This window comes from Solea solea, chromosome 13 (genome assembly GCF_958295425.1).
Source record: "Solea solea chromosome 13, fSolSol10.1, whole genome shotgun sequence".
Taxonomy (NCBI): Eukaryota; Metazoa; Chordata; class Actinopteri; order Pleuronectiformes; family Soleidae; genus Solea; species Solea solea.
The window spans coordinates 16,603,556-16,628,313 of record NC_081146.1 but is presented as its reverse complement, the minus strand read 5'-3'; the positions used below and the strand labels follow the sequence as shown (position 1 = coordinate 16,628,313).

The 24,758-nt window shown below is 38.7% G+C and overlaps 1 protein-coding gene across 1 annotated transcript in view; it reads left to right on the top strand.

Moving 5' to 3' along the window:
* The window catches only part of mbpb (myelin basic protein b), a 59,173-nt gene that overhangs the window by 5,070 nt on the left and 29,345 nt on the right, over positions 1-24,758 (top strand). Inside the window, exons 2-4 of the mRNA XM_058647082.1 lie at positions 3,287-3,340; positions 8,271-8,329; positions 18,000-18,081. Coding sequence (XP_058503065.1) covers positions 3,328-3,340; positions 8,271-8,329; positions 18,000-18,081 — 154 coding nt within the window. The 5' untranslated portion in view covers positions 3,287-3,327. The remainder of the gene's footprint in view (positions 1-3,286; positions 3,341-8,270; positions 8,330-17,999; positions 18,082-24,758) is intronic.

Below are 24,758 nucleotides of genomic sequence, written 5' to 3'. Positions count from 1 at the left end.
ACTACAGTGGCCTTTGCATTTCAGAAAGGACGTTGTTCTTCTTAGTTTGCTTCGGAATCTTTCGCTTGAAAATGTGACCAACATTTTGAATATAATGCAATTTGTGCACTTATATACAGTATAAACATACTAATAAGGAGTCTATTCAATTTCTTTCAACAAACCCTGCGTAATATTATACACTGTACCTTTAAATGTTGCAGGCAGCACTGCAACTGCAGCTAGAGAGGAACTAGCTGACACGAGTAATGCCGTATGCTTATTGTTGACTCACCAACTGAGGCTGTTTTCACCAAACACCAACAAGAATGCAGACAAGTCAGGTTGGGACAAAATATTGAAATTATATTCAGGTTTGGGTTGAGTGAAATAAAATTAAATTGCCTTCTGTCTTTGTTGGCTAAATCGTTCTAAGGTAGACAACAACCGCTGGGACACAATAAAGTGATTTCTTACATGTCAAGGATTACAAATGTAAATGATTAACTGTGTTGTGATTGGTTTGGATTTGAACAGTTAGTTTTCTTGAGTTTAGTTGCATTCAGTCAGAAAAAGACACCAAGTACAATATGTACTCTACCATCTGAAGATAAGTGTATCAACTCTTCTCATGTTTCCCTGCAGTAGCACTTATATCTCTGGTATGGGGTAACATTTGCAGTGTTAAGACAGACTTTGAACACATGGTGTCTATACCACATATTTACCCTTTACCTCCAAACATGACTTTGACTGATCTCACTGAAAAGGACGAATCAGGACTAAAAGAAGAAAAGAGGAGCGGGAGAAGATCAAAACCAGTCTGGTTGGATGCCAGGTTTAAGTGAGAACTCATTGCTGTACAAGCAGTTGCCCTCCCCGGGCCACTGACCTTTGACCTCAAGACTCTTGTTAAGTGTAGAGCACTTGCACACCGTGAGCTATCTCTATTTCTCATCTCATCACTCAGCACCCCTCCATGCACAGAAATTTAAAACTCATTTCTAAATTCAGAGCGGAGTCAGGTGATAATGTTGTTTTCTAAAGTCTGCCAGCACACACACACACACACACACACAGTTCACTGCTGGACCCATTAAATTGCTGCTTTTGCTGGTAAAATAAGTGTCAACATGTTAAATAACATCATTTGGAGAAATGTAAAAAGAAAAAAAAAATAATGTCTAACATGGTGCCAGAGGTGATAGAGTGTATAGAGTGTATCGTCTGTGTTAACTGTTATGGAACATGAATCATAGGTTCATGTGTGAAAATTGAATAGGTGTAAAATTGAGTTAATGGTTAAATAGAAACGGCTGCACAGCGTGTGTGTACGCATACCTTTTTGTGTACACCTTCTCCAGAGGATTGAGGTATTATGTGTTTGTCCCCGCAGAGTGATTCAGTAGAAGGATTGGAGAGATGTAACATTGAGATAATGCAGAGATGTAACTACTCCAACAGATTAACTCATCCTGTGTATAATACTTATCTGATATGACATTATAATAACTGCATTTTTCTTATTCCAATGTGAACACAGCTTTGACAAGAAAACCGTTTGGATGATAACATGATACTGATCTTTTTCAGGGCTTGTTTTATTTTACATAGTCGCAGATAAAGGTCACTGTTGTCGGAAAATACTTATCTCAGGTAAAATTATTATTTATTCTACATTCAACATTGCATAGCAGTTGTATTACTCGTCCCAAAACGATGGACTGAGGACGTGGCAGATTCAAGTCAACTGTATATCTGTATTTTCTTATGCGTGTCACAATTGTGCGTTGCCAATTTTAAATCAATAAATGTCGTCTAGTACAGCTGTATATGGACTGTTATTATAGGAAGTTCATATGTAAACTTTAATAAGCAATCTGAGCACACACACATAAAATGACCTCAAATCAGTGTCGGAGTTTCCAACTGATAGATATTCTGGATTTACTGTGAAATGTCCAGAGTCCATGAACCGTTAGATGTCCCGATGCCCCTGTGAACTGCTGGGGGTCCATATACAGACCATTTATGTCACAGTTTATGGGACTGTTATGGCTCATGGCGGCTATCTTCCACATTACTCTTTAACTTCCTCAAACTTCACTAAACCACTTACAAGTTACTTCTGCAACACATTTTGGGGAGTGGGCGGATGATTTATTGACATTATATAATTGATGCCATAACTGAGCTATAACTTTCAGCTAAATAAAATTCAGCTAAATAGTCATACACGTTCAAAGCTGTAATGAACATCAGTTTTTAAGGACAAGTTTGACAATTTCTGAGTAATTCTTCAGAAATCGACGAGGAGTGTTTTGTAGAAGTGTAGCGTTAGCAAATGTTTGGTTACGGAGGGAGTTATAGTCATTTTCATCAACTAGCAGTTTATCCATCCACCTCGCTCTCATATGCAAGTGCACAACACCATGTGAAACCACAAATTGTTATATTTGCTGAAGGCTTAATCAGGAACCAAACACTCCACTGTTGTCGTCAAGTTCCTTCAAAATTGATTGGTTTGGTTGAACGGTTCAATTTCAATAGGCTCCATAATCATATTCTATTAACTGTATTAGGGAAAGCAGGACCTTGTCAATGAACTTCTTTGGATGATTCAAAAACATAATAGTCCAAATATCACTAATGAAGTCTAAAGTCTACTCATTTATTAATCCGTCAAATGTTATCGTCTCCATGTTCCCAAGCCCTGAGCAGGGACCTTGTATGATGGATTTACAGTTTTATATAGAGGTGCTTTACATGACCAAACACCATGACTCTGACCTGTATTTGAACCTCGTAATGACAACCATAAATACGGTGACTGGTCACCAGGAAGGATCTTTAAATTGACGATAATATGATGCAACTCACACTGACCTCTGCCCGAGCAGAGCCTCAGGAAATAGAAACCCTCCTAAGCCAAGAAAAATAACAGAGTCTTACCACCGTGAAGTTCATATTCCCAAAAGATTTGTCCTCTATTTTCTCTGAGCCTTTGTGGGAAAATTGTATGTTTGCACATGTCATGTGAGAAGATATTGAAGTACTGTCATGATGCACAGAGCCGTGCCACATTGTTTACTCAGCTCTTCACGTCCGTCTTTTTTTTTTTTCTCACTCACTCACTCACTCACTCACTCACTCACTCACTCTCCTCATAATTGAAAATGAAAAGCTGTGGGTCAACAAATCAAACCTGCATTGTGGTACATGTTATTGTTTTCATAGCTCATTGTCCCTAAGAGTTTTTTATTGTTGCGGTTGATGTAGACTAATCCGTTCTCTCTTTCTTTGTCAGGATTATAAAACGACCTGACATCGGACCTGACAGCAAGATTTATGCAGCAGCAAGGTAAATATCCCCGTTATCTTCACAGACCTACAGGGCCAGTAAAAGGAGTCGCAGTGCCATCTCAGATTTAAGAAATAAAATGTTGATAGAATGTTACCTGAACCAAATTTATAGCCGACAGCCAAGAAACTGTTCTCTCTTTCTTGCAGCTATCTCATATCTTTTTTTAATATATGTAGTGTCAAAAGGATTGTTTATTCTTTTTTGATGATCTCTGTTAAATCGTTCAGGTGTGAACGCTGATCCATGAAATCCCAGAGCAGAGAAAATAGTAATCTGCAATGTGATGCAAACGGATGATATATACGATGGGAAATGTGTTTAAATGTCAACATCCAGCGTCCCCCCCCTAGCAAATGAGCCTCATTTCTTCTCCTGGCTGAAGCCGTGTAAAAACATTAGCTGCTCAGGAGGATGTGCGGATTTGATATAGCCTTAGTTAATGGAGGGCTCAGACAGATATAATTGCTCATATGTGCTGCAAACTCTGCGTTGAGTGCTAATGGATTCTCTCAGGTGCTGGCCTACATGTAGCCATCCCATAATACGAGCCGTTTCCATTCTAATGATCTATTTAAAAAGCAAACAGAAAATGTTTCAGGAGATGCACAGAGTCATGTATGGCAGTCGCCGGCAGCCCGCGCGGGTTAAATGGAAAGCTGTGACGAATGTGACATTCTTTTCTCTCGCCGGCTATTTTTTTTCCCCACACCTGCTCATGTTGTTTTAAATTACAGGACAATAATGTGAGGACACAATGAAAGCCAGGTTAATGTTATGGTTAAGAGTGTTGCTTGTAATTGCAGCGTTGGATCACACACACAAACACTCCTCCGTCTCTCTCTCTCACACACACACACACACACACACACGCACACGCACTTATGCAACCATGTTTTCTTGCAAGCCCTTACAGGATTTCAGCATTGATTCTATAAAATTTGAGATTTAACTCCCTGCAAGGCGTCATGTCCAATACATTTTGAACTAAATGCACAGTCGTGAGCCACATTCTATTGTTTCATTTATTTTTGTACTTGTCTGATTGTGGAGTCTGTGACTGCTTTGGTTCAACCACAGGCCATCTCAGATAGGAGCCATTCCGTGCCTGCTTGGTTTTCCCAACCAATATATCTCCATGCAATCATAAACCCACGGTAACTATTATGTTATGGTGATTGTTGACTGACCTCTAAAAGTGACGCGTTATAAATCTCGGATAGCTGCGTCACGCTGGAGAACAAGCAGGGGTTTTTGTATTTCTCAAATTGCTGAGCGTCTGGGATTTTCATGCACAGCAGGGCTTTGGAGTTTGGATGAAGAACAACAACAACAACAACCAAAAAAAACAGCCACTCGTTGGACAGAGATGTCTTGTTGATGTGAGAGGAGGCTGGCTGCACTAACACATAATCACTTGAGCGTCTCTGGAAGCAACAACATATCCAACCTTGAGCTCCAGCCGAGAACAGAGACCATATATCCTCAGTAGGATCAACTATTTTGAATCAAAGAAATGATTTGTGCACATATGTCACTTTTTTTTTTCTTCGACAACACACTTGGTTTGGAGACATCCTTACACAGTTGTCTACACACCATTACACTGGTGTTCAACCATTAACCAGGCATGCGCCTATAAAGACAAGAGAACACACAGTCCTTGAGCAACAGCAATGTGATCGTGTGATGATGGAATATCTTAAGTAGAGCTGCAACTAACGATGATTTTCATAATCGATTCATCTGTCGATTACTTTCTTGATTAATCGTTTGTTCCATTGTCTTTTTTTGTCCACAAACCAAAATGATTCACTTTTAATGATTTCTTTGTTATCCAGAACAAATAAATGAAGAAAATATTCACATTTAAGAAGCTTAAACAATCGGAAATCTTATTTTAATCATGAAAAAAGCTTCAAACTGATTAATCGATTATCAAAACAGTTGCCGATTAATTTAGCAATCGATTCATTGATTCATCGTTTCAGCTCTAATCTTAAGACTGTCAGTTAGTGTCATCTTATTGCAGCCGACATGGGGAAATTTGGCCTGCATTGATGTATAGTGATAAAACGGTGCGTCACTGCACAGCACACATTTTAATCACTGACACTTGAGTGAAAAGGCACAGTAATGTGTGGCTTTTAGCAGTGACAACACCCAGATAAACACCATCCTTTTCAGCACTGGTGGCACCGTCAGTCTTGTATGAAGTACCTAAAAGGGATACTTGAGTAAAAGTACAAGAAAAAGACTTTGGTAGAAGTAGAAGTTGAAGTTTTTTTATAATATCACTTAAGTAAAAGTCTTAAAGTATATGACATTTACTGTTCTTAAGTTAAATAATTTTCTGATGTAAAATGTACTAAAAAAAGTATTGTCTTTCAACTGGAAGGGTGTGGGTTCAATTCCTGGCACTGCGCATATATATGTGTGCAAGACACTTAACCCCATGTGCGTGAATGGGTGTGAAAGATGTGTGAAGGGTGTAAAATACAGACCATCACCAAGTCTTCTTCTTCTGACTTTATTTGGTAGTAACAATAAACTAAGTAAGTGGAAAGGAAATGTAGTAGAGTAAAAGTAAAAGTTGCAGGAAATACAAATAACAAAGTAAAGTGCAGATAATGAATCATCAAGGATGATTTTTTCTTTTCCTCTTTAATGGTGCTGGGTTGTAATGAGACAGATTTTCATTAACTCCGTCTTGTTTAAAGAGATTCATGAGCGTTTCAGTTTCCTGGGAGATTTTTCTAAATTGCTCGAGATGCTTTTAGTGTCGTTGTTGTTGTTGTTTTACTATTATTTCAAATCCCTCTCCTACATAACTGTTTACGCTCAGCCACGTTGTTGTGATGCAGTATGCTCGACTTTTTTCAAGCTCCTCGCATTTTAATTACATTCATATCTCCCTCAGATGCCAAAGCACAGTGTGGGAAAAACAGTGTGCTCCCCTGTGCTCACTGCTGCGAGGGCAACGGCTGTAATGATGCCACTCTGTGTTTTAATCCATATTCACTGCGTGCACTGTGGGCACGGCGTGATATTTAATTAACCTGACGACCCTTCCATGACATGACTTGTTTGAACGTGAATGTGGAGTCATTTTTACAATTGCATTATTTATTTATATCAAGCATGCATTAGCATATCTTTGGAATCTTTTGGACGATTAGCCTGTGCTCAAGAAAAAGTTTAAAAGCCAGATAATGATTTTAAATGTGCTGCACACTTCGATTGATAAACATTATTTCCAACAAGATTGTCGTCTTGTCTGACGGTCCAATCATGTTAGAATGTTAGAGGGTTTCGTAAAGAGACCACCATGTAGGATAAAATCCCTACAGAGAGGGAGAAAAGCCTTAAATTTAAAGAGGGGAAAAAAGCATTCTGCATTTGTGGTTTCGTGAAATACAGGGCTTGCATGTGAATGACTATTTCATACACGTTTTCCCACTTTCTAAATAAATCAGATCCTAATTAATTGCGTTGTAAAAACGTGTGGTTTGGATGGTTTTTCTGTTGTTTGTGAGCTCTGAACTCATGCACCTGAGACCTCTCTTTACTTGGCAGACGTCGCTCACATTTCCATGCCTTCCCTCCTCTACGCTTTATCCTTTTAGGGTAGTGTACTTTTCAGGACTTGATGCTGCTGCTGCTGCTGCTGCTGCGAGTATAAGCCTAAGTGCTTCTTGGGACTGGATCTCACACTTAAGGTGCTCCTGCACCTGCTAGTTTTGTTTCAGCCCAGCTGAAATCTGGCACGTTCGCTGATTTCGTTCAATTTGTTTTTAACCGGTGTGGATTGTGGCGCGGGGTCAGTGTAAGAGTCTCAGTCAGCTTTTAAGAGGGTGCACTTTGTGGTATAAAGGCACAGCAGTACGTCAAAGACAGGTCTAGTTTTGGGATTTTAGTATATAAAAAGAAACAAATGACTGCATCTATACGAGGATTGGAAGCTCAGGAAGTGATGATGTCATAGGCAATTTATGTAAGAGGCACTTAGGTGTGGCTTTATACTGTGTCACCATGGTAACACGCATACAGAATATGATGTTATGTAATGAATATACAGATTTACTCCTTTATCTTTAAAATGTCCCCATTCCCTGTTTAGGTTTATGGATTAGAGTTGATCATCTCGTTTGTGGCTGTGATTAAGATTCAGGTTTCAAGAGATTTTATTAGGGATGGGACTATACCTCTTTTTGTGTCTGATACCGATATTACAAACTCGGTACCGATATTAGTCCAACTATTCTCCAACTGTGTAACAAATATTGTTCTCCCAAAAAAATATCAAAACGACTCAGCTAAAAAGGTCTTTGCTTTGATTTTTATTTTACATTTTTACAGTCTGTGCATAGTGAAGCATGCGACATATAGGAGTGCCAAGAAATGTTTGTGCAGGGCTCTTGATTATGCAGTGGTAAGAAATAAAATAAATAATAATATAAATAATAAGGAAACAAATAATGCTATTAAAAATGTATGCATAATAAAAATACAATTGAATACTAAAATGACCTGATGTGCACTGCAGCATATTTTACAGTTGTATTGCACTTGATTTAAACCCAGATTTAAGGACACACACTCACACATTGTCTCTCTTGTATAATTATAGCGTCTAACTTCGTGTCACACCAATGAATCAACACATTTTTGAGACGAGGCGGCCAACGGAACAAATTTGCTGTATAAATATTCCCAACAGATGACATTCTTCTACATTGTGGCACGTTATTCTTCAGCACATTCGTGTCGAGAATCACACACGCCAGTGTTTGTCACTTTTGTCTGATGTTGCACTCTCTCACACTGACTAGAGATAGCCTCTGTTGCTTCAGATAAGGAGGATGCAATCCTCACATTGTATGCTCTTTACAGTCTTCTGTGGTGTAAACGGCGACTCTTTTTCTTGCAGTCTCTCTCAGCAGCATGGGCCAACATCTAGGAAAGAGGGAGGCACCTGTGGACAGCAAGGTAAGCGCCGTCACTGTACAGCCTTGCTTTGTGCACCTGGAGAAAGAACAACAGTGTGAAATGTGTGTGGATGCATTTTTCAGGGAAAGAAGCATGTGTTGGAAGATATTCTTGTAACCTTATCAATGTCAACACCGGCCTTTATCAGCAGGACTTTGGACTGTGTTTCAGACGAGCTTATAGACTCATTCATTCACACCTATTTTTACCTTCACTGAGATTTCATTCAGCCACTTTGATCTCTTTTGAAAAAGTCAGATTATGCAAAGTAAACTGGTGAAAAATACTTTCACCTGGCTTTAGTGTTTTCTTCTCTTAAGTCTATGCATAGAAGGGATGCAACAAAAAATGATTAGTAATCCACTATTTAATTTTTTTTCTGATAACCAACCACAGCTTACTTTATTACTTAAATGTGATTGTTTTCAGATTTGTTGGAAATTAAGAAAGTAAGCATGAAAATCTCAAAGTTACTGTTGCTTAGCAAGGACAACATCATTATTATACATTTAAAGATCTACTGTCCATTGTTGCTGTTGTAACCAAACTAAAAAATAAAGTGTCATTTTTACAGTTAAATAAATAAATAAATAAATAAATAAATAAATAATGGATTTCATCGTGGAAATAGCACTTAGTGACATTTGTTATATAGTCAGTGTTCACTCTACATTTTAACATTACTTTGCTGTATGAATCAGCATCTCACTCTTAATCAGGCCACGTCGTCATGGCAGCATCTGATGCACGACGAGTTCCCATGGCTCTCGTGCGTCGTCCGATGGTAACCCTTTGAATTCACAAACCTTGCTGCAACAAAGCTCCGCAGCTGAACCCGTTCACGCTGGAGAGTGTAAATACCGTCGATGACTGTGTCCTTCAACCATTAGCTGGAGCCCCGTGATTGCCAGGGTTCGAGAAGGCTCAGCTGTCTGTCTCTGATAAGTGACTGTCCATGCATATACCTTCAAAAATATCATTTTTTTACCCATTTATTTAAGACCTTTTTTTTTTAGTTTGTCCTGATCAGAGTTGGATTAACATCTCAAACAGAGAGCTCATGTACTATTTAAAGATGGATTGTGTTTGCTCTAGTTGTAGGAGTTTCCCCTCTCCGTAAGTATTGGAACATGACCACATATTGCATAAGAACATCAGGGGAGGACAGTGAGTTTTTACACTAAAACCCTTTATAGCAGTTCTATGATATTGAATTTGAAATTCTAGTCCCGCCTTTTTTTCTGGTAATAAAAAAACAAGGTTCTTTTGTGTCCTGGAGCTACTTGACAAAAAAAAAATCCCTGCCTCTCAGGGTGCTGTAATTAAATCTCTCAAATATGTTTGAGAGATTTTTTGACACATCTTTCTGCAGCAGAAATTACAGGCCAGGCAGATGCTGCTCCTTTGTGCTGAGAGCGGAGGACGATTGTGCCTAAACTGGGACAGCAATGTAATTTAATGACATCATGTAATTAACCCCCAGCTCTGTTGGGTTTATTTTCGTCGCGGCTTTTCATGGTGGATATAATGAGTTTGGTCTATTGTGGCTGAGGCTGCAATCACATTTGCGGAGGACTTGCGGGGTTGTTGTGAACAGGCCTAACCCCAAGCAGGGAGCAAGCAGAGAAAGACAGAAAAGGAACAAATGTCAGCATGTTTTCCTGCGGTCTGCTTTTTTTTGGGTCTCCTACTACCTGGCTAGTGCCTGTAACGGGCAGAGTGTAATGTTGGCGTGCTGGGGAAGAAGGCAGTCCCCTCCAGCAGGGAGGCTGATGGCTCAGCCTACAGAAAATCTGTTCCCTTTGTCTGCAAAGCACACTTTTGAGAAAGAAGAGCAGGAGCCAGAGAGGTGGGATGGGGTTGATGGTGGTTAATGTTTGAGGTGTGAACTGGAGACGTGTTTGACCGTTGATCTATGTTGATCTGAAGCAGTTCTATTCACCAATTACATAGTAAGTTTACTGTTTTTTTTCAGTCTTTTCCTCTTTCTTTTTTGGCTTGATTTTTGTGACATCCAAGTCAATTTAAAGCTGTGGCAAAACAGCTAGTTGCCATAGTGACAGGCAGGGATAGAGCATGACACAGGGAGGTGGGATGTGTTTCGGGGATGATACACGATCTTGGTCCCAATCTCTTTTTATATCAGGAGGGATAAAATGTACTTGTACACTTCAACAGAGGCTCAGACATAATGTTGACAAGGTGGCCTTAAATGTTCACACCACATATTTTACTACCTTAAATTCCACTTGGAAATTTGGTATATATCACAGCTTCGGAGGTGCATCTTTTTCACAGTCATTATGTCTCTGTAAGTGTGAATGCACAGCATTAGATTTTGCAATAAGTAGAACTCCAAACTGATTTAAATCCAGGACTAAAATGAAAAAAAAACCCCAGTGTATTGGAGTAAAATAATAGCAATAATAACAATAACAACAACTTTGGACGGTGGCAGCTAGTCAACTCTGAATTACAGACAGTGGCATGAATTGCAGTTTGCTCAGCTCTTGCCAGATTTACACGCGCCACACGCCACTGTGTGGTACGCCTACAAATTCTTCAATAAATAATCTGAAGGGAGATCACTCAATCACTCAGTCATCCCTCTGTCACTGTGGCTGTTTCTGCTTGGCTGGTAATAACAGAGAAAATCAACAAATGACGCATCATCTTTCAAAAAAGCCATTTCCTCACGCACGTAACTGGCAACACAAAGACCATACAGCACTAGCTACAGTGAAAAGGAATCTTCTGTGACTATTTCAGATGTCAGCTATATGAACATTGGGATGTTGTATGGAGGCCTGAGAGTCATAATGCATACCTTTTGTGTCAAGAGGTGCCATTTTCTACTTGTACTGAAGAATCAGAGATAAACCATCGCCATAACGACAGAAATACCAACCTTTTCACTGGCAATCACATTAAAACCACAGTGCACTGCAGTCAGTGACATACTGCAGTTAGGGACAAGGGCATAGAGAAACAGTCACTTTCCTCCACAATGTGTAAAGTGACTGGCTCTTGCTTCATGATTGCTATTGCTATAACGACACTCTCCAATGCTCCATATAGGTGCATGTGTCAGCTAGAGCACAGTTCACATTTCCAAATTGCGTCATAAGTAATTTTTTATCCACAGAAGTTAGAATTAGATGGCAATTAGATCATATGCTATTCATACAGGTACAAAAAAACTACAAGCAGAATTACATTGCTTAAAAGTGCCTCCACACACAAAAATTGGAATTAAAAACGGGTAAAGTTATTGACTTTTAGCTTGTTTTTATGTTTTCATATTGACTTGAGGTTGCTATTGCTATCTGTGATCCATGGTGAATGAATGAATGAAATCCAAATTATTTCAGACAGTATGCTCCTCAAAGTTGGGATCACATTTACACTTGAATTTGGACCATCACATATTAAAAAGATGATTTTTTTTTGTTTACAGTCATCACAAATTATCACAGAATATGTTTTCCTTATCTTGTCCAGAGGCTGATTTATCCATTTTACAAAACCATGGGCCTTCGTTTGTGGCCAACGTCTTCAGAAATCCTTGGCATTGATTCTGCAAATCTTTGAACTCCACTGAAGAAATCGGCACCATTCTTCAAAAAGATATTTATTCATTTGGTGTGTTGGTGAGAGCTGTATCTAACATGCTCATACAGAATCTAATACCTGGTCATAATTTAGTACAGAGTTGTAATATGGATTTTGATAGCCAAAAGGAATGGCTTGAACACAGTTGGAAAATATGAGTTGTTTGGCCTTGGAAGAAACACTTATCATTGTAGATTAGAGGCTAAAACAAACAGTGTTAAATCAATTTATTAGATTTCCCTAGACCAGTGTCAGCCTCAGAGATTAAATACCTGAGAACTGAAGAAGCCTTTTGGATGAGAGGTGAAACATCTTCGATTCAACTTAAGCAAGTCCAGTCGCCCACGGCCAACTAGTGAAGAAGAATGAGTCTCCAGTTGGGGGAGCTTGAGGTTCACAAACTTGCTCTGCCTTATATCCTATAGTTGATAATGTTCTAGCGAACGTTTAGAAATGAAATACAACAGTACATATTTTACCATTTATTTTAAGAGATTGCTGTCGTAGCGCAATCACGGTTGATTCAGAATACCATCACTGCTATGCACACGCAAGTAGAAAATAGGATTCTGTTGGTTGTTAAAAGAGGTAAAAAAAAATATTCAGGTGCAGATCAGTGTTTTTCCCCCCCTCATTCTCAATGAGATTTCCCTACAGTAAAAACAAAGGCAACTAATCAGCTCAATTTCTGAATTGTATCTTTCTACTCCTCATCCTGAAATTACTTTCTTCTAGCTCTAAATAACCGATGAATGTATTCGTCTCCTGTATTGTCCTCTTGACATTCCCTGAACATTTACGTGATGTAATTTAAAGGCAGAGATTCTTAGTAAAATGGTGAGATAACATGCACACGCTCCATTTGTCTTCTGAAGTATGAACAGAATGAAACATTGAGAGGTTCCTGTCATTCCTGTCACCTATCGAGACAGGATGAGGAGCTCAAAAATTCCTTTGAAAGTATCAAATCAACCAAACCCTGAAAGGTGTTGAAATCATTTCACTCTTCTTCCTTTCTTTCGTTCTTTCTCTGTGAATGTAACGAGTAATTAGGCTCCCTGTACTGAAGGGGGATCAGACTGCTGAGAGGAACTCAAGTGGAACCACCTCGGCTGAATGTGCCAGCTTGAGACACCCGTCAAGTGAACAAGCATACGCTCATGAACAATAGCCATAATGTGTTTTACGCAAAGATTTAGCAACTATAGATGTATTATATAAAACACTTCACTTATAGCCGTTTTGTTTTTCTTCCTGCAGTTCATCAAAGCACCTCACAAGGCACATGCTTGAATAATGGGCAGGTATCTTTGTCGCTACAGGTGCTAGGATAACAGTATGGTTGAGATTATCAGTCTGTCTGCCAGACAGCAATATAGAAAATGTAATAAATTTGTCTTGAACTTGCTGTAAATCATCTAGCCTTCTGCTGCTGGCTGATGCGCGAGGGACTAAGGGAACTATAGTCTGGCACTATCCAACCAATCCAAATGTATTTCTATAGCCCATTTGAAAACAACCCGAGTTGACCAAAGTGCTGCACATCGCATGAATACATATAGCAATATTAAAAAAAAAAAAAAAAAGTAAATAAAACAATATATATATATATTTATATATACATATATGTATGTATACATGTAGTTCATATAGTTTGGTGAACTACACTATGAAACGCTACATTTAACATTTGAAGTGTTAATGGGATCATCTAACAGTCGGATCACATAAAAAAAAACCCTGATTGTCACTTCAGTACATATTGGGTTTTCACAGAGACAACAGTGATTAGAATAATAAATCCCATGGAAGAGGTTACGCTTTCATAGGTTTGCCCTTGGTTTGCATTGCTAAGCAGACACTCTTGTAAGGGGGGGGATGTGTTCGTCTCTGGGCAGTAAATGGCCTGTGAGACAATTCATGAGTACAAAAAAGAAAAAAACTGAGAGGGTTAATGGACAGATGTAAATGCTTAAACATCCACTTACTGCAATCTGAGTGGATTATGGAAATAATGCAATCTTAAAAAGGTTGTAATTACAGTCGAAAAAAGTACATTTTGTAACTGTGGTCTGTAATTCTGAGAAATCCGGCATTATTTTGAAATCCGAAATGTCATCAGTTGAAGGCAGAGAATAATATAAGCCTCACAAGAATACATGAATAATTACCTCTGCCACGGAGGTCACGTTTTATGATGCTGTTTGTTTATCCAAGTCTGTCTTTTTTGGGGGCTGTCTGCAATCAGCGGGATTACACAGATCCTACGGAGGGTCCACGAAATTTGGTGGAGAGGTGGGAACCATTACTTTTGGAGCATTTGATATATATTATTGTTAAATGTTCAAAGAAAACATGTCAGGTTCATTTTGTAGTTCATCTGGAGACTGTGGCTGTGAGAATATGTGAAGAACACGTCGTAAAATATGAACATACTATACCAAAAGGCTGTTTTTATTTTGAAACTCAGGACAAAATGACAGTGATCAAATGTCAACGACCACCAGTACATGTTAAAGACACGTCATCAGTTGTGTACCCTATCTTCATTCATCCAAATAATCAGTTGGAGTGGGAGAGGTTATCTGAATAAAGGATATAAACCTCACAAGGATGGCTGATTTCCATTCATAACTTTTTTTATTGCACAAAGGCAAATCAGCATAGGCAATAATTAGGGTATTAGGGCAATGCAAAAAGGCTCCATTTCAATTGAACCTCAGGTGACGGCCTCTCTTCTTCTGTTTCTCTGGAGATTGAATCACGGCTCCACCTGAGACTGGGATTAAGCATGATGGTAAACAGATAAGGGTTTTTCTGTCTCCCACTGCAGCTCCTCTTATATGTCCATTTGCGTTGGACTTGGAAAACCAGCACTAACCCTAACCCTAACCCAAGCGGTATCCATGATAGTATTACCTCATTCAATTGATATTTAAGAAGCACACTCTTTAAAAAGTTCATCATTGTTTATGGCTCCTGTGTCACCAAAACAGAAAAGGTGACGGGCAGTAAAAGGGTTTATCAATGGTTAACACAGCGGTGGAAAGTAATGAATAACATGCACTCGTGTTACTGTAATTGAGTAGGTTTTCGTGTACTTATACTTTTTAAAATTTGTAAAAAAAAAAAAAAATGTTGGCCTGGATTTAAAAAAATCACGCACTGAAAACTTTGGCAGTAAATGATGAGGACAGGTGAATGAGTGATGAGGACAGGTGAATGAATGAATGATGAGGACAGGTGAATGAATGATGAGGACAGGTGAATGAATGATGAGGACAGGTGAATGAGTGATGACGACAGGTGAATGAATGATGACGACAGGTGAATGAGTGATGATGACAGGTGAATGAATGATGACGACAGGTGAATGAGTGATGACGACAGGTGAATGAATGATGACGACAGGTGAAATGGCGCTAATTAAGGTCCCTGAGTGAGTGAGAAGTTAGTATTAGTATTTGTTAGTATTTTATTTGTGACCTTTGACCCACTTTGACATATTTTAAATACATATTTTATGTTTTACTTTAATTTGTAAAGGTTTGCCTAATACAAAAATTTGCACGACACAAGAAAGAACCCCAACCTTGTTAAATAAGTATCTAAGTAACTTTTACTCATATAGTACATTTTAAACAAGCTGCTTTTACTTTAACTTGAGTACATTTTAGACCAGTACTTATGTAAAATCTTATCAAAATAGTGGTACTTTTACTTGAGTAGAATATTTCAGTAGTCTTTTCAGCTCTGGGTGAATACTACCCTGTTCAACAGGTGCTATATTTAATAAGTCACCAGTGTTGAGTACAGTGTGAAGTCACAATGACCGGCGCTGCTCTGATTCACTTTGGATTGAAGGACAATACAATGTAGTATATTTTTAATCAACAAACTAATTGTATTTTTTAAAAGATACTGTTGTTTAATCTTTGACAGCTTTCCAATCTCATTATTTCAGAGACCGCTGTTTCGTGCATATACAGTACTTTTTTATGGATCTCCTGGAATTTGGATTCTTTTTTTTTTATTGTCTTTCCTTGCAAAACGTACAAGGCCGAAAAGGGAGACAAGACACCTGTGTCTATGCAGTGGACAAAATCCAACACAGATTGAATTCTGAGTGCTTTAATGAAGAGGGAAATATTTTACTGTGACTGTAGGAAAACTTTGTCAGTGCACAAAAATCTTTCTCCTTTTTTTTTTGCTGTGGTTTTCAACAAACCTTTTACAGAGAGTTGTGAGTGTATGCAGCCTTAACCCTAACGTATGACGTCAACACTTTGATTTGCAAAGTTTTTGGTTATTGAGTTGATGAGCAGTGAAAGCAGGAGTATTGTGACATTGCTAAGATAGAAGTAACGCTGCTGTATCTATAGTAGAACTCTTAAATAGGTAGGGTTCATGTGGGTTCATGATCAAGCTTTTTGTCAGTTTATTGTTCACATAATGATTCAATTATAATTGCGTCGTTAAAGTAAGTGCAACTTGGATATACAGTATAGAGAAAGATAAGAGAGCTACTCTGTCATTTACAAAAAAAAAAACATTTTAAGAGCGTTGCCGTCCTCGACATGATTTGCATTTGTAAGAGTTCACTCACGACAAAGCGTCCATCTACCCGGAAGGAAGCAGTGGGATGGGATTTGTTTTTATATAAAAGCCACTAAATTAAACACATTTAACAATTATTGGGATTAGTTGGTAGGGCTTTAGGGAGCAACCAGTTCTGAGATATGATTTCTTGTATTTAAATCACCGGAATTAAATCATAGGGTTAGGGTTAAACAGTTCCCCTCCATCTGAAATGCTTATCACATATGTCATTTTCATTTTGTAACATTCGCAATTCTGTCATTTACAGCATTTATAAATAAGATAATATAATCTGCACAACACAGTGGTAATTTTTGTATATTCTCTGCACACGTCCAGAGAAGCCTTTTCATCTCAAGGGCTCAAGATGGCAAGGTTAACTGTAGACGAGACAGTTTTATTAAATATTCCAAAGAAACTGAATAAAAGAAATACAAATATATATATAACAAAGTTTTAAGAAATAAAAATAAATGCAACTATTAAAGATTTGAGGTCATTTTATTATATCAAATACAATAAATACAAAACAGATGTCAGATTTTATAGAATAGAATCGTGAACTTGTAAACAGAAAAGTTTTTAGTCTTAATTTAAAAAAAAATAAATAAATAAATGCAGTGGACCGAGCATTTATTAGCATTTATGAGACCATCACCATAAATGCTTGAGGGTTAAATCACATTATCGACACTATTGTCTCCATGAAGGGTTTTAAAAACATACAATAAGTGTATTTTGTTTCTCACTGTCAACTGTACATTTTTAACTCTTTTACTTTAGGTTTAGATGAGTTGCTGTTGCCTGGTTGCCTTTTTTTTTTTAGCAGCAGTACATTTTACTGGAGATAAAAGCATGAATCAGTGAATCATGAGATTCTTGACTTTTACTGTGTTTTAAGGAGATTTTTTAGTGGTCTGTAAGTTGATTTAAATGCTTTTGTGTTAAAAATGAGTTTTCTTCTCATTGAACGGTAGTCTGTCATCTTTAATAACAAATAAAATCATTTCTGTTTCTTCTTCACTAAGTTTCCAGTTATTTATATGTGTAACTGGAAGATGACATGGTCTGTTATACTGTCTAGTTCTTAAATCACACATTTCAAATTTCAATCAATAAAATGTATACGTGTGTGACAAAAGAGTAAAATCAACAACTATTTGTTTCTTTAAAGTAGGAACCATGTTGACAACAACTGATGAAGCATATACTGTTATTGCGGATCACATTTTCAGTCCATGATTCCTCATTCATAGCAGCCGCCTTTGACTGTTAAATTAATGAGTCTAATGCAGCTGTAATTACAAAGCCTAAAAGCCTAAATTGGTGTAACTATCTCTTTCTCTCATGCCGTCTTTCTCTCTCTCTTTCTCTCTCTGTTTCATCTTTTTCTTTGCTCTGGTTGCCATGGTTCCTCAGCGCCTCACCTCTTAAATTTGTTGTTGTGTTCCTATTAAAGGCTCCATCACCTGAACCCAAAGTGGAGCCGACAGCAGCAGAAGAAGTAGAAGTCGAGACTGAAGCACAAGATGAAGTCTTCGGTAAGTGGTCACAACACACGTCTTCAATTCATCTTTACATGCATGTAGACATTTATTACACTTCGGTCAATGAACATAGTCTGGCAACCTTTGAGCAAACTAACCAACAGTAATATAATCTGTAAGCAGCTTCACGATGTGCTCAATTGTTATATGCAGTTAAAACATAGTGATTTAGTGAATGTATTAGAACATAACATTATATTGAAATCATTTAATTTGCAGCTCAGCAGCTCAACGTCCACACTGTCACAGTTGCTCCTTTAATTCAGCTATCTAGACTGAATATCTAGCCTGTTATGTGGCAACAATTTAAAGTTCTGCTTCACACAATGCTGCCTCCTAATCTGCTAATCCCACACGGCGCAACGTTTGATCGGAGCGAACAATGTGGCCGGGGTGAAACGTTTGCACTCAATCGATGTCGAATGAAACGTGAAGCGGCTATTTCGCCCTCACAGTCAGAACGTGTTTAAAAGTTCCAGGCTCCCTGAAACTTTCATTCCTCATCCTCACAGGGAAAAAAAAAAATTCACACAGTGATGTTCATTGTGTTTGGTGTTTTGAGGACAGGGGTCAGAAAGTGCCTTTGTAATACTATGGTTCAGCAGCACGAGGGCAGAGTCTGATGCACAACGGGCATCTGGACCAACGTGGCACTTTATGCTGAATGATTTCAATGCTGGATTATTTACTAAAACCAGATGAAAAAGGATTAAGACTAAAGTAAAGCCTGGAAATTTACAAAATCTTGTGCATAATTTGCAAATTTTTTGTAAACAGCAGCTCTGATTTAATTCTAAAGTTATTACATTCCTTCATAAGACTTCTTCTTTACATAATATAATAAAAATGAAAGCATGAAGTCAACATCCTGACTTTTTTACCTTCTGTGAATGAAATGGCCGCCTCCAGTGGCTCTTGTCAACTTTAATGACAGGAGCTGAGTGAAAAAGGAGCCTCATGCACTTCCCAGGGTGCCCCTTGCAATACAATATGTGCTGTGGCCAAACACATCGTACTGTATAGAGCGTTGGCCTCTTGTGGCTTCCTGCTCACACTTGGTTGCGTACCAAAAAAAAAAAAAGCAATCACACCGTGCGTGAAGAGAGGCAGAAGTTTAGGAGGAAGAAAGGTGCTTGTTCACTCTGTGTTAGAATAAAAGCCTGAGTAGGTTAACCCCCCGTTTGTCCAAGAGGAACACTGAATATTGAGGAGATAGGGAATGGAATAGGAGCGCAGCCTGTTTTCTTGTCTCTGTGTCAGCCTTGATTGTTTTCAGGGTTAGCCGAGGTGAAATACAAGACAGGGGATTTGGTCGCATGAGAAGCAGCGCAAAAGGAAAAATAGGGTGCTTAGTGTTTTGGAGTATTCTTCTTCTTCTTCCTCTTCTTTTTTTAAATTGGAACAGTTTCAAGTTGTGAACGACCCTGCTTGTGCCTAATATTAAGATCATTTGAAGGATTTAAACATCAATAGCATCGCTTTGATCCTCCTCTTCGAGACCTCTTGTCTATTAAAGCGGGGTAGAATTTCCACTGAACATCAGAGGCAGATAATAACGTCTTCACCTTACAGATGGATGACAACACGTCTACTTCAATTTCCTCTCCCTGTACAAAAATAAACCAATATTTCCCAGATGCGGATGCTGCCATTTTGCTCTATAGTGACATTGCAGAAGATAAAAAAACAATAATAGTTTTGTGATAGGGGATAATATGGTGTGTGTGGCATAGGCGAGGATACTTTTCACCTTTATCATGTGGTAATTATCAACTTTGATATCAGGTATCACACTAGTGGTAATATTCATCACAATACCAGGATATTACTTTGGAAATAACGTGCTTTTACTGCAATATTGTTGACTTATTACCTACAAATATTAGGAGGATGTGTGGCAAACATTTGTGTCGCTTAATCTGAGGAAAGATGTGATTGCAGGAATTGTCATAAGTTTCTTATTTTCACATAATATGATTTAGTTTGTGATGACATTGATTTATTATATTTATTTAACGCGATAATAACATGAATTCAAATACTTACGCAATACTGTTTCATTTCGAGTGGTTACATTTTCTGATCCAGTCCAAACTGTATTGATTGATTATACAACAGACACAAATCACTCAAACTACATTTGCTGTGTACAATCACCGTGCTACTGATTTTCAACCAAAGGTCAGTATTGACCTAATATTATGCGAAACCAATTTATCAGCCCGGCTGCACTGCACTGCTGTGTGTGCGTGTGTGTGTGTCTGTACCTATGTATAGTATCATGCCATAGCAGCTTTCATGCGTCCTTTTCACCATTTACTGCTGAAAAAACATAATTCATTCTGCTTGGGTTATGTCTCTCGTCCACTCCACCCTGGTGTTTTAGAGCCCTACAAATTAAGATTTTTAAAATGCTGTTTGTTTGAAAACTCCAGAGCTGATTCTGGTATGGACGGGCAAAAACAGAGACCTTTGGAAACGATGACGCAGTTGTCCACGTCAGCTTTGGCGCTCTTTGGTTCTCAAGCTTGTGGAAACCGACAAACAAATGAGGATGTCAGCGGCGCACCATAGTCTGACTACAAGCAGTGATGGATGGATGGATGGATGGATGGATGGATGGATAGATAGATAGATAGATAGATAGATAGATAGATAGATAGATAGATAGATAGATAGTATTTTTAAGAAGAGTTCATTTGTGTGGTCTCTATATCCTACACAGTCACTCAAGCATGGTAACAGTAATGAACAATATAATGTATATAGTGCTTTCTGATTGAGAATATGACTTGTTTTACGTGCCATTTTTCCTCGAACATATTTCTGTGCCGCAGGTGCACCCATGGTAGTTTGCCGTCTTCTTATGTTTTGTTGAGTCAAAGTTATTATTCATTTCGTATCGCACTTTTAGTAGTGATATAAAGTAGCCCAAATTGTGCAGAAGTCACAAAGGAGATCGTTGTTCCACTTCTTTTTGTTCTTAAAAACGAGTCAAGTGAACTTTGAACCGCGACGCATTTCCAAATTTCACAAATTCAAATCCTTTTAAATATTTGGTGAAAATGAAAATAAATGTTTGTAGGTTGTGCTGAAAAGAAAAGGTTATTAAACACCCCATGTTTCTAAAGATGTGCGGACTGTGCCTTTGATTCACAAGCAAAGCCATACCTTGCAGAGGCAACATCATATTGATTTATTGGTCTCTCAAGATTCTCCCTCCCCCTGGCAGCTAATTAATTTCTCTTGTGTTTAACACTTGCCATTGATCAGCGCGGAGCAGACATGGAGGATCCACCGCTGACGCGAGTAATACTTCAAAGCGGCCGCGCACACAGCACGCCTCTGGGGACAGCGGAGTTTCTTAAGCGCGCCATGAAATGTTCTGACATACAAGGAGCTTACTGTACTAGTAAGCAGCGTTCTTTATTGCTTTAGTGACCTTTTTTTTCTGAGGCTTAACCTTTAAATCACCCATGATGAAATGCTGTAGTTTTCTTTTTTTCTTTTTTGCTTCATCACTCGTTTGCTTCTGCCAAGACACAAATTAATTACCAAGCAGGTCTTTAACCTGCAAACATTTTTTAAAATGTGAGAGAGAAAGCAGCAGTGAATAATGTGTTTGTAAAGATAGGTAAGGTTTTGAATCTATATTATATATTGGCAGCTTGTCTTAAGAATGTTTTTGTAGAGAGGCAAGGTGAATTTTTATTTGAATTATTAGGGGAAAAACAGCTTTGGTACACTTCAGTGTTCATGTGTCGATGTCACTTTGATGTTTAATGTTTAACTGACTCTTTGCTCAGTCAGCACCGCTCTCTAGTGTATAAAAATCCCATTTTCCCTTCGGTTCCTAACTTAGACTGAGGAAACATTGCTGTGAGGATACTTTTATATCCTTTCCTCTCGTCCGAGCACCAAGGCATCACTAATCTAGTGCCATTAGGTTGATTCAGGGTTGCGGGCCAAAGAAAATAAAAGGAATTTCCACCAAATTGATGTGGCATTAGTGTTTTATGACGGGCAGGTTAGCAGAGCTTTATTGGAGCCTGTTCTGGTGTGGTTGTCATCAGCAGGCGTCATGACTCATCTCGGCTTGTCCAGTGTCTGGGGATGTCTCCATGCAGCACTTCCTGTTTGCAGTGCTTTTTCACTAAATGGCAAACACTACCATCAGCTGTGCGGCTGTTAAAAGCCCATTATGGCTCCATTACCTTTCCCAGCCTGCAGCAGGCCCCTATTCTGCAAAACAGACCCCACTCTATGTGTCTCTCCTGTCTGCTCTATCCTGACTCTGTCTGGGTCACAGTTTCTTCAGCATCACACGGTGACCCAGTGGTTATGGATAGAAACTCAGGAGAGTCAGAGAACAGAGGGACGTGGCAGTGGCTTCTTGGTGGAACATATAAGGGCAGGTAGCTGAGAGGGACACGCAGGAGAAAGATTATTATTTCTAAGGAGTTGGCCGTTGACCTCCCAGGCAATGTACAGTAGAAAGTCACACCTTAAAGTGAGAGTTGAGCATTTATCAGCACAAAGGATTGCTTAAGAAAGCTTGGCGAAAATGACGCTTCGATAAATGAGAATGTTAAAAGTTGCTGAAACAGTGATGTAGTTCATTCAGTGACATGTTTTCAGGAGAGTTTTGACTATTTTTTTCCTGTAATTATGTTGTTTTTGTGTTTTATCATGAAGCCTTAAATGACCCGAATCAATACAGCTTACCTACTCCCTTACCTTATAGCTAAGACTGTTCTCATGCAACGACAATAGATTTTCAGTGTCTCAAATCGGAGAAGAAGAGGCTATGCAAATAACATAGACAAGAGAAGGAAGAGAAGATTCCTCCTCCAAGTGTCCGTTTTTGTTGCATCACATACAAAGACAAAGAGAAAGACAAATATAGTCAGCTGCATTAGGTAAGGTGCATTAAATCAGCAAAATACTTCTCTTAAATCAGGTGAATGTGGACCATTTTTTTTTTCAGCAAACAACAACAATAATTAAACTATTCCTCCTTAAATCAAAGAGGATTAACATTTAAAAAGACATAACAGCGTTCGCCAGAGAAACTAGAAAAGCCAGCAGCTGTGGATAGAACATAATGATCAGTTTGCGTCGTGGATTTGTCTCCTCTCAAGGCCACACTTGTGCGTCTGTCAGGGAAACTGAACGACATTGGTACGAGCCAGTTATCACTTATTTCATACACTATGTGATCCCACACCCTAATTGCATTTGGTAGTTACTGGCGATACTCTTGAAATGCGGAGGGTGAAATTGGCTCGCTCAGGCTGCAGCGGTTTGGTCCGAGAGAGAGGTGAGGACGTAAACCAGAATCTTTGACTTTTAGAAAGTCTGTGTTTCTCTGTGAAGTCATGTTGTGTTTTTTTTTTTAATGGACAGTTTGAGAATGCCTATGAAGCAGCGCGGTGTGTGATGCATACAGCTGGGTTTTCATTTATTGACAGGCACACCCTTGATCCAGCCCATAGAGCTGCTCCTGCTTTAGTCTCTGTGATGTTTTTTTTTTTTCATTTCTTTTCCCCCCAATCTGTTGGCTTTGCTGTTTGCTGTTAACACAGTGAGCATAATATTTTTTCAGTGGATGAAAGAGAAGAACAAATAAACTATGGATTATATTTTTCACTCACATCCTGGGGCCACAGTGTGCAGCTACATATCTTGTGCTCTTTATTAAACCCAAACCCTTATTCTTCGCACAGTTATTGTGACACCGGCTCGTAGCTAATTAATGTTTTTCAGGGGGGCGGCTGTTCACGCAAGTCCATTTTATTAGTAGAACACATTAATACAAGAAGGCCAAATGAAGTCTGTGATGCATCGTATAACTAATTACTGTTTCTTTGTGGGATGACAATTTTACATGTGTGTAGGAAGCGAAAAAGCGATGAAACATTCGTCATCTTAACCTTCACACGCATTAAAACTGAAATGTGTGTGGCCGTGAAAAGTGTTCGCTGTCTTCACAGGACAAATAGTCTTTAATTAAACCTGCAATAGTTAAATAGTGGTGTGTGTCCTCTCAGGAACAGGAGAAAGAAGCTGTAAACACAACAGTCGCATGATTTAACTGAATGCGACACTTTCTTTTATTTACTTGTAGCTCTGTTTCTGGCTTCTATATACACCAGAGTAATCTATATCCTGATCAATACTTCAGGTAACGTATTGATTGCTCAACCTTCTAAAGTACACAGTGAAATAACGTCTAAATACCAGTGAGCTCAAATATGCTGTAATGATAACTCTCTGTGGGCGTTGATCTACCTCTTAAAGGCGACATAGAATGCTTGTATCACACATATATGTTAGTTATGGAGGTCTACTTACATATATTAACTTGTTTTCATGATTAAAAACCTCCTAATCGCTGCAAACGAGCCGATCAAAATATCTCCTCGCTGACGCTCTCGTCAGCCGCGCTGTTTCAGACCAAACAGTTGCTGTGATTGGCTAGCCAACGAGAGCTTTCCTACTGTCCTGTGATTGGCCAGGTACCTGGAAGTGACGTAATAGATAGGCCAGCGCTCAGATACACAGCTCCCCCTCTGGCACGGTGGATGCTCTGCATCTCAGCAGCTACAACGAGACTTGTTCTTCTTCTTCTTCTGCGGTTGAATGTACGCAACCGGATGTGCCCGGACTAG